Source organism: Cryptotermes secundus, unplaced genomic scaffold (genome assembly GCF_002891405.2).
Source record: "Cryptotermes secundus unplaced genomic scaffold, Csec_1.0 scaffold407, whole genome shotgun sequence".
NCBI classification, from domain to species: domain Eukaryota; kingdom Metazoa; phylum Arthropoda; class Insecta; order Blattodea; family Kalotermitidae; genus Cryptotermes; species Cryptotermes secundus.
The window spans coordinates 190,785-208,456 of record NW_019741981.1 but is presented as its reverse complement, the minus strand read 5'-3'; the positions used below and the strand labels follow the sequence as shown (position 1 = coordinate 208,456).

The 17,672-nt window shown below is 38.8% G+C and overlaps 1 protein-coding gene across 1 annotated transcript in view; it reads left to right on the top strand.

Moving 5' to 3' along the window:
- Positions 1-17,672, top strand: part of LOC111872928 (rho GTPase-activating protein 100F) — a 150,393-nt gene that overhangs the window by 86,117 nt on the left and 46,604 nt on the right. Inside the window, exons 5-10 of the mRNA XM_033754888.1 lie at positions 715-883; positions 4,214-4,490; positions 8,196-8,431; positions 10,515-10,742; positions 12,799-13,088; positions 15,410-15,588. Coding sequence (XP_033610779.1) covers positions 715-883; positions 4,214-4,490; positions 8,196-8,431; positions 10,515-10,742; positions 12,799-13,088; positions 15,410-15,588 — 1,379 coding nt within the window. The remainder of the gene's footprint in view (positions 1-714; positions 884-4,213; positions 4,491-8,195; positions 8,432-10,514; positions 10,743-12,798; positions 13,089-15,409; positions 15,589-17,672) is intronic.

The following is a 17,672-nucleotide window of genomic DNA, read 5'->3' as shown; positions in this document are numbered from 1 at the left end:
CTTCAACAAAATCCATCACTTTTTACGAATATTCACACTTAATACTTAAAAAAATTTAATATTGTTGTTTACTTTTTTGCGGCATTTTCCTTTTTCTGTTGAATACTTAACACAACATGCTTCCTTTTACACCCTGACATTTTGCTAACACACTTGAAGATACAAAGAAACTAACTGGGGCAATGTATCTGTCCTTGAAACTTTCCACAAATCCTTGCATTCTTTCACCCCTACCCTAGAACATTGTGTTAGCATAACGGGACCAAAGAATGCAGAGCTCAGTTCACACTAGTGCAAAAATCGTGTTACAACTCACCATGTGAAACAAAAGTGAATGAATATTAAACAACATATAAGCCTCAAAAAAGCCTCAGTAGCCGCAAACCAGTTAATCCGCCCCCGCATAATTGAGAGTTGACTGTATTGTGTACTAAATCACAACAAATTGTGCAATAAACTACAAACGCATAGCTTACAAGAAGCAAGTGTTGAACATTTATAAAAAGTTCAGAAAATGTTTTATGATGAAAACAGTTAAAGTTCTGACTGGCAAATTCATGCATTCAGACTGTGCAGTCTTTACAGACGTAGAGGGAATATGGGTACAGTTTTCCAAATATTAATATCTCTGAATTAGTGGACAAAAAATGTGACATTATTCATGCAATCTGAGGTTGGCAGTTTTTAAAACAATTTTGCTTTTTGTGACTACAGGAAAGGGCGGAATAATGTCACCTCATCTGCAGCCTCGTTCAGAACATAAACCTCCTCCAGTTGTGGTCATCAAAAAGGAACTGAGAGAAGAGGATGAGTTGGATGATATGGAAGAAACAGGGTCTCGGAGGCGAGGGGGAGATGGCAGAGAGATGGTATCTACTTCAAGGTAATTCAAGTTATGACCAACCATATATGAGAAAGTATGTGCAATGACTTTGCACCAGTTACACACATACACACACATCATTGTATATAATCATTAATAATTTCATGCAGCACCTGAATATTTATAGCTACATATTTTGAACTTAAAGGTTGTCATCAGGCTACAACATATGCATTGCAAGAGCGCTTCTTGCTACATGCTTCATGCTAGTTTCATGCTTGGATTATTCTTTAACACAGAAGATGGAGGGGACACATACCTCGGACATATTGATTCACTTTCTTTGAACTATGTGGCTTTATATCCCAGAATAAATAACACTTCATAACCACTGCTATGAGAACCTCAAATCCAAGAGAGTCAAATTTGACTATAACTGAATCAGTACATCCTGTATTTCATTCTTTGTTATTTGCGGACAACAGAAAATTGTATAATGTTTGAAGTAGATGAAAGTAAATCCAAGAAAGAAGAAGGTAATCCTAGGGAGAAATTTATTTTGCAGGAATATAATTGCTCAATTCTTAGGTTATTTAACAGGGTTGTTTCAACTGCAGATGTACAGCACAGAGTCAAATGAAAAGGTGATGATGAATAGGAAGTATGTGAGGATTCAGAAAGAGACAGTCATCAGGTAGGCTGGGTTCAAACTAGGATTGTGGAAATTGAAGTTAACAGCAGGTATAGAAAATACATAGAATCAGCCCATATGGCCTGCTTAATCAATCCAATCAGCCAAACCAGTTTGGATATTTCTTCCATCTGGATCCCACTTACCAGCAATGAGGTTACCAGCTCACAGAGAAGGTCAGTATGATGTGACAGGTTTCTATAAGATTTTAGTCATGAATGTTCAGTTTTTACTTCACAGGCAGTGATAGCAACAGGATAAAAATGATTTCATAAATTTTCCATTTAATTCTATGCATTGGTTTTCATGGGCTTAATATGTTGGATAGGTTTGTTGAAGAACAGTTTCACCTCTGTTTCTGTCTTAGTTTCAGGTTTGTGAATGCTTTGTCACAATTTTATAGCATACAATCTTCTATTGGAAAGTTCCCAGACTAGGTCAAAAAAGAAATTCTGGCTTAGCTTACTCGGTTTTGGCTGCACTCTCCTTCAAAATAGTCTTCTTGCAAACGTATACAGCTATCCCATCGTTTTTCTCCACGTTTCAAAAGCACCATGGAAGTCATTTTCCTTAATGCTGTTGAGTACCGCTTGCGATTCCCTTTGGATGTCAGGTACAGTTTTGAAACATTGTCACTTCAGTTTCATTTTCAATTTGAAAACACAGCAAAATCATAGGGGGCTAAGTCTGGTGAGTAGGGAGGATGGAGAATGATAACCATGTTGTTACTAGTCACAAACTCTGTGGTTTTCAGTTTTCTGGGATGTGTGGGGCGGCTCATTGTCATGATGAAGGAGCAGTGTGGCGCATGTTCAAATTTTATGTTAAGATCTGGTAGACCCCATAAGTGATCCCAATGGTGTCTGTGAGCTCTCAGATTGTTTGGTGATGGTTTTCAGTAATGAGTTCTCAAACTTTTTCAGCATTTTCTGTCGTTTTGCTGGTGCTTGGGCACCCTGAAAGTTTGTCATTTTCAACTGACACTTGACTGACTCTGAAATATGAATACCATTCAAAAACCACTGTCTGGCTTAAAGAATTTTCTCCAAAAGCCTTCCGAAGCTTTTCAAGGGTTTCAGTAACAGATTTACCGAGATTCACACATAATGTGATGCAGACACGTTGCTCGATTTTGCCATCCATTGCAGACAAATGAAGCAGGAAGTGGAAGAAGCACTCGTGTAAAAACAATGAGTGTTCACAGCATGGTATCACATGGCAGACTGATGCAACAGGTTTGTGGAAGTATGACCTTGGCCTCACTTCCAATTTTCTTTCACTGAGGCAGTTACAACAATAACAGTCCGGGAACTTTTCAATACAACTTCGTATTTTCCTTTTGTCTACCTTTGACAAAGCACAGTTTCAGGTATTTGTGTAAACATAAAAAGTGAACCTGTCCCTGTTACAGGCCGTGAAGGCCCAAATTGTTGGTGTGAGAGGTTGAGCCTCTCACATTTTCCAGACAGTTGGCTCACAGATGGCGGTAAGGTTGTCAGCCTTAGGTGACGGCTGCCCTTTTACCCCCCAGGAAAATTCCTAATACTTATTTCTGTTAGAGGCTGAGTCGACCCCATGGCCATAGTTCAGCTTGAAGGATTAGGTCAATTGAAAAATCCAGTGACCTCTTTGGGATTTGATCCCATGACCTTCCAGCTTGTAGCATAGTGCCTCAACTAACTATGCTACTGCATGCCTCCCACATGCGTTTGTATAGCAGTAGTTATACTGACGTGGGTTGTCCAATGATTGAGGTTAGTTCTTTCTAAGATACCCAACAGAGTAGGTGCCACCTCATCATCTGAGGCAGAAACGTTTTCAGTTTCGGAAACTTTGTGTTCTCTAGTTTTTAGTATGCAAGATAATGGACAAAATCCAAAAACCTAGTAATTCTGACCTGTATATCAGGATACCCACTAATCTAACAGAGATTCAAACCAGTGCCTCCTGGACATAAGTTTAGATCATCACCTTTACAACAGCCTGTTCAGTATATCAGAATTTTACTTTTCTGAGATACTCTAAAGAACTGGTGGAAGAAGTGATGATTTGATCAGTGATGTAATTTACAATAATGATTAGCAGGATACATGCAAGATCTTTGTGAGGAATATACACTCAATTCTGACTATGTAATGGCAAATTTACATAAAATCTCGGATTTTTACTTGTCACAGCAAATATTTTTGTTGTCTTCTCACCATGGTAATTCACAATCCCAGGTCAGGTCATTTGAGATTTATGATGTATGAAGCGGTACTATAGCTGGTTTTCTCTAAGTACTTTGGTTTCCCCAGTCAATTCTCTTCCCACCATCTGCTCTGTATTCATTAGTCATCCCATCACTGTTGCTATATAGTCTTGTTACCGACAGAATTTCTAAATAACTGGCTTCAAAAAATACCTGTCATGACTTCATAACATTTTTAAAGGTTACATTGAATATGACTATATCCTATGTTTTCTATAGAGCATAATCATCACAAAATTCTGTTTATTTTTTGTGTCAAAAATACAACTTCTTCCATGACTTCCATATAGAACTGCTGCCTACTCCTTGATCTGATAGAAAAATAGAGTAGGAAGTGAGATTAGCAGCTGTTAGCAGTTATCCTTTGTCTTCTGACTTAGATTAATGCAGGTCAAGACTACTGGCTTTCCTGTCTAATTTGAAAAGTTACTTATAATATTTCTTTCAGGTCACGTCTAGGATTAGGCTTAACTGGTCTGGGCTCAGATCAGGACTTGGGCCTTGACAGCAATGGAGAGACAACAGCTAATGGGCTAGGCTTGGCTGACTTGTACTATAACTCCAGACCAGAACATGCTAGTGATAGAAGTGCTGCAGCAACATGGTCATATCAGCCACCACCTCCCCCAGTCATTACAGAGCAGCCAAAACCCTCATCTACACCTCAGCACTTCCAGCCATATGAAAGAGGTTATCCAAAAACACTAGAGTCATTAGCAGAAAAGGTGAGATTGTTGTTATGTCTGCTAACAAATCTTTCCTTTCAGAAACCTACATAAATTCTTACCACCACCAACACATCCGCCACCCCTGCCATCGCCACCCCCACCACAGCTACGACCACCCCCACTACCGCCACCACCACGACCACCGCCGCCGCTGCCGCCAACACCACCACCACCACCACCACCACCACCACCGCCGCTTTTTCTCCTTATTCTTACAGAGCAGGCATCTTTTTAGTTGTACCAGATTAAATCCTTTTTCTTTCACCTGTTCTATATACATTATCTTTTCACCTCTTTCTGTATGTAATAACCTCTTCAGCTGTGTTTCCAGTCTTACATTTTTCAGATATCTTGGTTCCATTTTGGGTGTGGTAGGTCTCCTACATAAATCTAGCTAAGGAGCTTAAAAAATTCTATTCTTCCCAGTTCTATTTTTTGTGTATTACATGTCCATGTCTGATTGCTGTTTTTCATAACTGGTTTAAAAATATTCTGTGTAACTTAAAATACATATATTCTCTTGAATTTTACCAAAATATTTATACTGTGACATGTACGTCCATTGCTAGGGAATGCTTGCAACACACACACACGTGGCCAACAATACAGCAGCAGTGTTTTCTTTGTGTCCATACAGCTTGCGCAGGCATAATACCATCACCACACCAGTGCTTAGCGAGCACATGACATGTTTTCTATAGATCATGCCAAGGGTTTGTAGGGGACAACAAAGGTCGTTTGCAGGGATTTGTAGCTGAGAAGCCGTGAGTCATAGCATAGGAAGAGAGAAGAATGCCATGAAAACCTCAAATGTTACACAGAATGAAGAGAGGATTGGCAGTTGAGAGAATTAAACAACAGAACTGAAGTGAGTCCAGGAAAATTCAGTTGAAAGTTCGGACGAGGAGAATTCGGTTGAAGAAAATTCAGAAGGCAGCTGAATAGTTGAAACGTTAACAGATATTGAAGACATGATTTCATATGTAATAGTTCGGTGATCTTGAGAGAGTAAGAACTAATTGTTGTTATGTTAGTGTGGAGTGATTTTTAGTGTGAAAATCAGTAACAGTGTTATAATTACTTGTACTTACAACTTGGTAATATCAAATAAATCAATTAACCAATCCAAACTCCATTTTTAGTCACTGATACATGTGACCATACTATTCCACATATACATCTAAATATTTGCCTTTTATTTTCCATGTATAACTGATCGTCAGGGCTTATTGTGTTTCTTAGATATTCTTGTACATATTGATCCTACTGAACTGTGTAGTGTAAAGTAAATGTAACATGAATATATTTTTGCTGGAGTAAAGAACTGTAAAAACATTTTAGGGGAAGAGAATCTCATTATAAATAAATTTATTTACCAAAGAAACACATGGCTCACAATGAAACACTGTATTTTCAGTACTTCTTTTGGCTTGTTTTGGACTTCATCCATTGTCTGGTATGTAAAAGACAAAAGACCTCCAGTGATTGAGACTGGCTCCGTCTAACAAGCCCAACTGAGTAGGTTTATCCTTCCCTACCAACCTGAAGACGGAGACAGATCCAGTCTCCGAAACATCGTGGTCTTTTGTCTTTTACATACCAGATGATGGATGAAGTCCAAAACAAGCCAAAAGAAGTACAGTATACACCATTGTCAGAATCCTTTCAAGTCTAACTCTATTTTCAATTATGTATTCTCTTGAGTAAGCTAAAAAACAGTTCTCCATAACTTGGTTTGTTAGTCTGTCTTCTAATTTCCTTTATTAAATTTCACATCATATTTTGCAGATGATAAAATTGGTAGCGATGTGCTTTTTGTGACATTGATTAACACTCAGCAATGAACATACATAACTGAAACTAGTAATATGATGTTGTCATTTATCTCTGAATCTCTCTTTTGATATGGCTGGCAAAAGCAGAGTTCTAATCATTACTGAACTGTGAAAAGTATCAGCACTTTTGAAAGACTTACATAATACAGGATAAGCACAATTAGCTTCATAAATTTAAGACTGTAACACCATGCGATCAGTTACATATCACTGTAATATACTACACTAAGTTTTAATCACCAGAATAATATTTCATCGTGGCTATCCACTGGGATGTGGCAAAAATTCTTGTTAATTCCATATGATGCTCCAGAGGCACTATATCTTTCTGAAATATTTAACTGTGGATCATACTCACAGACTTGCAAAATCAGAAAAATTCTGAGTTTAGCAGTGTTCATAATTCCAGTGATAAATCTTTAAACTGAAAACAACTGCAGTCAGTTCTTGGACCAATGTATTGCATCAATTCCCTGTCATTACTCTTGCCACACTTAGCAACATTTTAATGGCGACTTTTTCAAAGAAAATGTGTTCTAATTACTCTTCTCGATAGATTTGAACAAACTACAGTGCATAAGGGATGGGCCTAACTGCTGGCCCTTGCACCACACCCTTCAAAGATTTATTGTGCATTTTGAACAAACCAAAAAAATAAGATTAATGAAAGTATCATGGATGACACATCTCACCTGAATGTGAAAGAAGAAACTAAGTATCAGTGTTACATCTGCCACATCACACCTGGAAAGCTTGAAATGTTTATGTAACATTTGAAGATTAATTTAATTTTTTTTATTATAGGAATATGTAATCGAGTATAGATAATAACATTAAATTAGATGAAAACATTGAAATACAAAAGATACTTGAGAACAATATGGGTGGCTGAACATAGCATGAAATTATAAAACTATGATTTATTTAAACCGTCTTGCAGTGCATACACTCATCTATCTCCTTCTCTCACTTGCACTACATGTTTCGGCATAAAGATACCATCTTCAGGTGCTTACTCAATCCACGCCAAACTAGGTCATTGCATGCCTTGTCCTCACATTAAAATGACTAAAATATATATCTATCATATACATTGACAAATGTCAAACGTTAAAAATATTAAAATTGTTCCGGATCCCTCATCTCTACGTCGCATCTCACTACGCCAGTCACGCCCATCCTCCTCTGTTGGAGCACTCCTTCACTATCGTGTGTGTGTTGTGCTTTTGTTATGTCTTGCTCCTGTGACTGCGTGTGTTATACTGTCATAACACAACGCAGTATAACACACACAGTCACAGGAGCAAGACACAACAAAAGCACAACACACACACGATAGTGAAGGAGTGCTCCAACAGAGGAGAATGGGCATGACTGGCGTAGTGAGACGCGACGTAGAGGCGAGGAATCCGGAACAATTTTAATATTTTTAACGTTTGACATTTGTCAATGTATATGATAGATATATATTTTAGTCATTTTAATGTGAGGACAAGGCATGCAATGAACTAGTTTGGCGTGGATTGAGTAAGCACCTGAAGATGGCATCTTTATGCCGAAACATGTAGTGCGAGTGAGAGAAGGAGATAGATGAGTGTATGCACTGCAAGACGGTTTAAATAAATCATGGACTTAAATCAGTGCAACAGGACGCTAAAATATAACATTTATAAAACTATATTTAAAAATATAAGGAAAAACTTAGAAGATGATAGAGGATTTTGAGACTGTTACAGACACTTAATTATATATCCATGAAAAAAAAGAAATGGTCAGATTTTTATAGGCCTTCAGAGCTCTGAAGCTACTTTGCGTTCATGGGAAGATGGTATATTCATGTGTATATTTGTGTTTGCAACTGTTGCAGGTGCATGCATTCTATTCAGGTCCTCCCCCTCCACCCGGAACAACTTCCATCACATCAACAAGACGTATGTCAGCTGGTCCACAGCCTAGCCCAAGCTCTCTGCGGCTTCAGCAGCATCCACAGTCACACTATTATGTTCATACAGGCACAAGGAGAGTTTCTGGACGAGTTATGCCTCGTTCTGGTAGTGATCAACACCTGCCTCGGGTAGAATATGATTATGCCACAGGAACTGGGTAAGTATGTTTTATAATTTAAAAAAAAATTAGCACCTCAGTGGTGAGAAAGCAATTCCTTGTTTTTATGCGTCTTTAACTAATTAACAGGAGTTTAGGAAACTAGTTTTATATCTGAAAGCTTATATATAGTTAAACTATTTCCTGACAAACATCAGTTGCTATAAAAATTGATGTTTTAATCATCCTGGGAAGAAGTTGATCTTGATGAGGTAAAAAGTAACTGAAGGGAATATATCATACAAAAAATTTACTTCTCCCAACTGAGCACTGTGACAGGTAGGAGTGCAGGTTTCCATACAAAAAAAAATAATAATTCGCTTAGTGGGGAGTGAAGTCCAACTGGGTCCCCTTGGCACAGCGGCCACTGATTGGCTTATTATAGCCTGCCTGGGTGATTATGATGATGAAGGATCTGGTGGAATGAAGATTGGCAGGGGGAACCAAAGTACTCGGAGAAAACCTGCCCCAGTGCCACTTTGTCCACCACATATCCCACTTGACTAGAACTGGGATGGAACCTGAGCTGCCACGGTGGGAAGCCAGTGACTAACCGCTTGAGCTATAGTGCGGCCTGTTTCCATACACAAAGAAGTAGGTTTCACAAGATACTATCCTTTTAAACAGTATTAGATGCATTGCAGGATGAACTCCTAAAATTTTAATTTAAACTGTGATACAATCTTCTCAGGTAATCAACCATGTCAATTTGTAGTCGGTATCTGACATTTCAGACACTATATCTAGCTCCATCTTTGGAGGTTGATATGATGAGTGTTGTACTGGATCACTACATCTGTGCAGAAATCTGTCATCTATCTCAGCCTGGGCCACATGGACAATGGTGGAGAGAAGAAAGCAGTCTTCTGGGATTTGGCACCGTGTATATGTGGTGTTAACCGACGTTTCGGAGGAACGTATCGCCCCCATCTTCAGGGTAGAAGAAAAAGTATAAGAATTCTGCAAGCGACAACACCTCTGAAACGTCGGTTAACACCACATATACACGGTGCCAAATCCCAGAAGACTGCTTTCTTCATAGTCACCGCCGTGAAAGCCTCAAATCTTACACAATGGTGGAGAGAGTCGGATATTCAATGATGTCCTGTACTTGTTGGAATTCTGCTGCTACTCACTGTTCCTTCTGTATAGTGTTCTTCTATGAACTTCTCAACTGTTTTTTTTATTATGTTTGTAGTCAGTCACATGAAAGGCTTAGAGAGAATCCCATATCTCTGTTTAAGTTATCAGGTTGCAGCTGTATCTGATTGATCTTCGTTAAGTGACCCATGTAGCCTAAATTTAAATTGACATATCATGGACAAAATGGTTGTGGCAAGAATGGCAGGCTGCATGGACTGCTTTATGAAGGAAGCCACTGAAATCTGGCTGCACCACCACCACCACCACCACCACTACTACTACTACTCCTCCTGCATTGACTGTGCTTTGGTTAGGTATCCCGCATGTACATTTCCTTGGTTTTCAAATATTCATCATACACTGCTATGCATATTTAGTTAAACTTACTTAAGACTCTATACACCTTGGATAAAGAAAAAAGAATGAAGTGGGACATGAACCCTCAATATACAGTCCTAAAATATGTCTTAAGATTATTCTTCCTTCCTTTTGCTGTACTTATGGTCATCTTCCAAGGGATTTCCCAACAGAATGCAGTATATGTTTTCATTTTGTCGCCATCCTTACAACATGACCAGCCCAGTGAAGCCTCCTGGAATTCAATGCCCTGTCCAATTATCCTGCATAAATTGCAAAATTCTTCGTTATCTAATATCCTAAATTTCCCATCATCTTCATTCATTTTAGATGCAGATATTTTGCCGGGCACTTCAATCACATATATTTTGTAATCTTCCTTCAAAGCAACAAATCGCAGTGTTTCACAGTCAAGGGGAACAAATGAAAATTTTTTTCTTTTTAAATATCTTGATTTTTGTGTTTTGAAAGTAGATAAGGTGACTGCAATTAAATAGACTAACAGAAAGCATTTAATGAATTTATATTTCTCCTAATTTCATATAAGCCTACTGTCTAAGAAATACAGTTTCTTTGATAACAGTCTTGGCACTCGGCAAACGTCACACACTATGCTGAGATCCAGTCTCAAATCTGCTGGTGGTTCCTCATATGCATCGAGGTATAGAACATCAGATATCACATCCCAACAGAGGCAGCAGCCATTTTCCACTGGAACACTTACAAGAAGGCACCGCCCCTCACTTGACTACGCATCTGATACAGAAGCAACCTGCACGTCCTCGCCACGTTCCTCGTATTACTACTACAGGTGTGGAAACTTTACTGAAGTGAAATTTCATTGTTATGTAATTTATAGTGTTACAATATAAAGTGAAATTAAATAATCCCAATTTCTTCTCCAGGCAATTGATTCTTTCTTTCTGCAATAGTGTCTGTTTCCTTAAGGGAGAGGAAGTGACAAGGGGATGGAGAAAATTTTATGAAGGGAGTTTCATAATTCATATTGTTTACCAAACATTATTAGGATGATCAAATAAAAAGTAATAAGAGAGACTGATCATGTAACACACATGAGAATTCAGAAATCCGTAAAAAATGTTGGTCAAAAAATTTCTTATTGACTTAAGTGTAAATGCTGAAACGATATAGAAATGGATCTAAAGGAAATAGATTGCTGGGTATGGACAGGGCTCGTTCAGCTTGGGAAAGGGGCCAGCGGCAAGCTCTTGAGAATGTGATAATGAACCTACAGTAAAGGGTCAGGAGTTCCTTGGCTGAGTACTGCTATCTGTCAGTGGTTGAGGTTAGCACTTTCTAGAAGACGCCATAGATTAGATGTCTCCCACCCCCTCACCTGTGGATGGAAACAGATCCAAATTCCGAAAGGTCACACTTTTTAGAATACTGGATTTTGGAAAGAAATAAGAAACCCAGAAATCATGAATGTTATACACTATCGTCAAAACCCTTTAGATTCTACCCAACTACCTTAGTGGTGAAATTGGCAGAACCCTTACTTCATGAGGGATCACACTTTGGCTATAGAACTTCTGCAATTTCTAAGATCTAGGCATATTTCTAAGTCACTAAAGACTGATTATGCAGGGACTCTGAAACAAAACAAGAGGAATGTTTCTACCAAAGAAAAAAACGTGAAAGAAGTAAATATAGGTGAAGTTATTGCTGAACACACTGTACCTGTGTCTGTTATCAAGTGGAATGATAAGAAGACTGCAGTAATAATGTTGTCATATGAGTATTATACTGAATATACATGGGGTTTGAATTAATAGTTGGGTAATTTGTAGACCTGTTACCAGGTAGTGACCACAAAACAAACAGGTTCCCACTGCAGTGAGTACATGTGCAACCAAGAGGAACTTTTGGAAACCGTGTTTTCCATGTGGTCTGTGCCAAGATGCAATAACCTAGACAAGTTTAGAAATTAGTCACTTCTAAGTGAGATGGTGAAGAGAAGACTTACCTGGTGCAGTTGAGAGCCAGTGGGCAGCAAATTGAACATGGAAGCTAAAGAAGTTCCATTGTTAGAAGCCGTTACCAGAAAACGATTGGTGAAGACAGGCAGAATGAAAAGGTTTAGCATGTGCTGTAGTGATTTGTAAAATGTGGAGAATAGCAATGGCACTGTAATTAAATTTAGTCATGAGTCATATGTTAAAGTGGTCAATATATCCAATCTCAAATAAAGACTCCACCTACAGTCACAGTCAAATGCGTGACAATATGATTTAGTAAACACTGGCTTGTCATATTTACAAACAGTTACGCAATTTACAAGTACGCTCTGTTGTTTCAGAATCTCTTACATCACTTCTGCTGTGATGTAGGTATTTCTCAGCCAGTCATAATTTCACTTTTGTTCCATATTCATCTGTCACAAGTTTCAAGATGTTCTATAGACCTGACTAATCAGAATATTTCTAAACTTCAAATGCCAGTTGCTGTTTCATTTATGACTCATTACCATGTTGGAATTTAATCAATTTAACTCTGAGAGCAGAAACTGAAAGTTGTGTGCTGTAACTGCAACTGTTTGAATTTCTTTATGTTATCTCCTTAAAGCTTCTACACCTACAGAATGCTCAGATTCAGCTCATATTTTCTAAAAACATGTTTGCTGGTGTTGTCATGTTTGGCTTAGCATAGAACTCATAGCATACAATGCATTGCAAATGTGTGGCCTTTGACATGTTTGCCGGCGCTCATCAAGTTGTTTGCTTGTTTACACACCAGCATATACAAGGTGAAAGGAATCTCTACTCATAGCAGTGTGATATACACATCCCCTACTACCAGCAAGTGCTCAGTGTTAGAATTTTATTTCCACTTTTCTGATATTACAGGCAAGGTCTCACAATGCAACCCCCACGGACATCCACACTGTCACGGCCACATATAGGGGTGGCAGGTGCAGGCACATCAGCTGCCATGACAGCTGGTCTTCGTTCCAACTCTTTGCCGAGAGATCATCGAGGCCGAAGTCATCATGCACAGCCAGGGCAGACACCAAGACACCACATGGTCAGGTTTGAACGGGAAAGCAGAGGAAGTGGTGCACCTGGATTGTTGGACCAAGAGGATAGCGACGGTGCAGTCTCTGCTCCTGAACTTCCCGTGACCAGAAGAGAAAGAGGTTAATGGTTCACCTATACCTAGCCAAAGACTGACTACATACCCCAGTATGATTCAACTGTATTTCAGTTCCGAAGGAAATATGATATCTGACCCTGGGCTACAGGCTGAATGTGAGCTTCTTCATAATTTTTCTCCATTTCTCCAGGTAACTTTTGGAACAGTGCCTTTAATTAGGCTACAGCTGCTTTCTTCTGTGTCCTTTGCAGCTCATCAATAACAGTCATGTTATCATTCAACACTGCACAGCCTGCACAGTGTTGAAAAGAGGCCCTATATAAGTGGGCGGAAATGTGGACAGATTGACAGACAGATGGACGGATATGAATGTACTCTGACAGATTTACTGACTGAATCATCAGAGGTTTTTCTTATGAATATTACTACCAACTGTATCCCCATAACCTAAGGCTTTAGTACAAATATTTTGTTTCTGGACACTATCCATCTTCCTGCTTTATATTTAAAATGCAGTGTTACAGAGACTGGATTTTGTCTCCGTTTTCAGGTAAAACCTATTGAGTAGGGCCCAGTCGATAGAGCTGGTCTATGTCTCTGGAGTAGGTTTTACCTGAAGACGGAGACAGAATCCAGTCTCCTAAATGCTGTGTTTTAAGTAAAAACAGGATGATGGATAATTCAATTCAATTTGTGTTTATTTACGTGCAAACTTAACAGCACAAAGGCCAATTACAAGCAAGCAAGAATAGAGAAATACACAAAAATAATAAAAAAAAAAAAATAAAAAAATAATAGTCTATATTAATTACACAGTTAGCATGAATAAAGATACAGAAGCAAACATACACAGACAGAGCCACAATGTGAGAATTTGAGTTTAAAACAGAGCAGCATACAATAATAATAATAATAATAATGATAGTTTAATTAATTCAGTATAAGATATGTTTCATCAACAAAGTTTTTGGTCCAAAAACGTCAAACAAACAACATTAGCAGCAGAAGCACATCTAGCAGAAGGGCAATTTTTACTAATAGAACAGACATTGAACATAGGAAAGTCTTGGATATATCGAACAGGGACCCGAAGGCCAACAATTTCCAAAGCAGAAGGGCAAAGTATAGAACCACGATAAACTTGAAAAAGGAAGAATGAATCGAAGTTATATCTCCTCTTTTGCAAGGTGTGTAATTTCAATTGTTCTAAAGCAAAATCATAACAGTAATCTAATTGATGAAAAAAACGTTTAAAACAGAGAGCCGTAAAGTTCTGCTGAATGCATTCTAGTTTCTTTGCGTCAGTTGACATAATGAAATTCCAAACTACTGAAGCGTATTCAACCTTGGATCTAACCAAAGTAAAGTATAATATGAACATGCATCCATGGATTGAATAGTTAAAGGTGATACTGCGAATTATACCTAGCATCTTAGTACAATGTGAAAATATAAAATTTACATGATCATGAAAATGAAGTTGAGAATCAAGATATACGCCCAGGTCTTTTACTGAATTTGTTTGAGTTATAGTGAAGTGAAAAAGTTTGTACTCGTATATCAAATAGTTAGTTTTCCTGGAGAACGTTATAACTTTGGTTTTGTTAACGTTGAGTTTCATATAGTTCGCTGCACACCAGCTACATATACAGTGAATGTCAGATTGCAGAAGATTACAATCTTCAGGAGAGCTAATAGCACGTTAAATTTTAACGTCATCTGCAAAGAGTAGGTACCTGGAGTGCTTAATTGAATGACACAAGTCGTTTATGTAGACATTAAAAAGCAGAGGCCCAAGAACAGATCCTTGTGGAACACTGGACAATACTTCAAAGGTCGATGAAATAGTTTCACCAATACGGGCCCGTGATTGTCTGTTGGTTAGGTAACTGCGTATCCAGTTTACATAACCACCAGAAAATCCAAGGGCACTCAGTCCAGAAACATAATATTTTTATTAATGTACCATTGGCCCAAATGTTTAGTTCTTATTTACTAAGGCTTTAGCATTAAGTGGTTGGTTTGCCACATAAAATATGCAATAAAACAGTTTCTATGGAGTTTGTTCACACAAGTATTATATTTTCACTGATGTGTCAAAGTGGAAGTTGCATGTCCTTAAAAAAAGTTTCTTGAAAGAACATAAAATAGAATTTCTTGTGTGTGGTAATGACAAGTCAAAATTTAAGAGTTAGGTTATTTAGAAAATCGTTACAAGTCTGCCTTAATATTGAGCAGAAGAGTCATCATCTCATCTCACTAGTCTGATTCAATATTCCAATCTAAGGGGTTAGGGAAGTCTATAATGTGAATTTCTGTAAAGATGTCAACTGCTATACGATATTTATTTGTATTGTTCCATAGGCCGCATCCCATCATCACCCAGTGTGTTCACTGCTGATGAGTACCGAGCTTGGCTCCAGCGCACACCGTCCACCAGTGCCATATATGAGCGGATTCGAACCAGTCGTGATATTCTGCAATCTCAGGCAGCACGCAGGTTTACATATAGTGCGGAGAATCTGCTTGACCGATCTAGGGAGGTGAGCTAACTTTAGGTTGAATGAGAACAGTTCTGTTCCCAGTACAATATTTTACCAGTCAGTTTTCACATTAGATGTTAGAATAGTGGAAAGTTTCAAGAAGGTAAGAGAAAGATGTAAACTAATGGAAATTAATGTTATATTTTAGGGTCCTGTTGCACTGATTTTCGTCCATGATATGTATGTATTGTCCATCTTGTAGTGCACTCAGTCTCACATGTCACTTCACTACATGTTTCGGCATCACTGTGACATCCTCAGGTGTGTTATTGACGTCAGGCTATTGCATTGCTCACCATAATATGTCGTTTATAAAATTATCTAAAATGCACACTCTTTGTTAACTATAATAAAATTTATATATATCAAAATTTGTTAATATCCATTATCTTACACGTCTTAACTCAAATTCGCGTACCACGTTATTCTTCCACTATGGGAGTTGTTCTTCCTATATTTTGTGTGTCTTGTGTCTTGTGATGTGTCCTTTTTTGGCTCGCAGCCAAAACAGCAAAACTTACTATAGTCCCACTTCCCCCTTTCTCCGTAACCCTGAAAAAGGCAACTGCAATGTATGCTGAAACTTTGGAACAGCTTCAGTGTATGGCATTGCTAAACTCCGATATCTGAAGTTATGAGTAATAGAAATGAATGCCACAAATGTTCAGACTGTACCTCCTGCTATTGTTTACAGTTTCTGCACTTGTACCTGGATACTCTTCAAGCCCACACTTCTAAATTTTAAGCTGTAGTGACTATATGAATATTTATGTCATTACAATATAGTATTTGAATTTAAAATGGTTCACTGGATGCAATAAGATAATATAATTCTACAAAATTACAAAAAAATTAAAATATAACACTTTGAAAGTTTCTTCTGTTCTGTCAGATATTACGTAGGTTGTACCGAAAGTCATGAGCAACTTTTTTTTGCAAGCAACCTGGGAACTGCAAGCAAAAGAGAGTATGGTGGTAGGTGGAACCAGCTCTTGTGTTAACTTTGAGTGTCTTGTGACGTCAATACCTTGCATCACGTGACCAGTATCACTCCTAACAAAATGACCGATGACATGTCATTTTGCCAGCGTGCTGTCATCAAATTTCTTGTGAAACAGGAAATCCCTGCTGCAGAAATTCACCAAAGACTTCAGCGTGCTTATGGAAGTGTGTGCATGGGTGCGAGCAGTGTTCGAAAATGAGTGAAACATTTTAAAGATGGGAACACCAGCATCGAAGATGAGCCTCATAGCGGTCATCCTCGCACAGCCTCAACTGCACGCAACAAGGAAAGAGTGGATGAGATCATTGAAGATGAGAGGCATATGACTGTGGACACAATAGCCCGAAAACTTGGAATAGGGCACAGTGCAGTACAGGAGATGATTGAAAGCTTGGGCTATAGGAAAGTTTGTGCTCGTTGGGTCCCACGGTTATTAACCGAAGACCACAAAGGTCAGCGAAAAGGCATCACCTCAGAACTGCTGCAGAGATATCGACACAAAGGCGATGATTTTTTGCTCTGTATTGTGACAGGTGATGAAAGCTAGTTTCACCATTTCGAGCCTGAAACGAAATGGAATGGCAGAGTATGGAATGGCACCATTTGTATTCTCCATCAAAAAAGAAGGCAAAGACAGTGCCATCAGCTGCGAAGGTGATGGGCACAGTCTTCTGGGATGCAGAGGGGTTTATTCTGGCCGAATTCCTGGAACCTGGGCAAACCATCAATGCTGCTCGTTATGTCCAGACGCTGCACAAGCTCCGTCGTGCATTGCGCGATAAACGTCCGGGACGAAACATCATCATCCTGCATGACAACGCTCGCCCCCACGCCGCTCGCCTCACATTGGAAGCAATTGCAAAGATGGGGTGGGAAGTTCTTCCACACCCCTCCTATAGCCCTGATCTGGCACCCTCCGACTACCATCTTTTCGGATTTGTGAAGGATCAGCTGCGTGGACAACGTTTTGAGACAAGGGAGGCAATTCAGAAAGCAGTGCGTCAGTGTCTTCGGATGGCTGGAACGGAATTTTACAGAAGGGGAATTTTCGAACTCCCAGAACGCTGGGAGAAATGTTTAC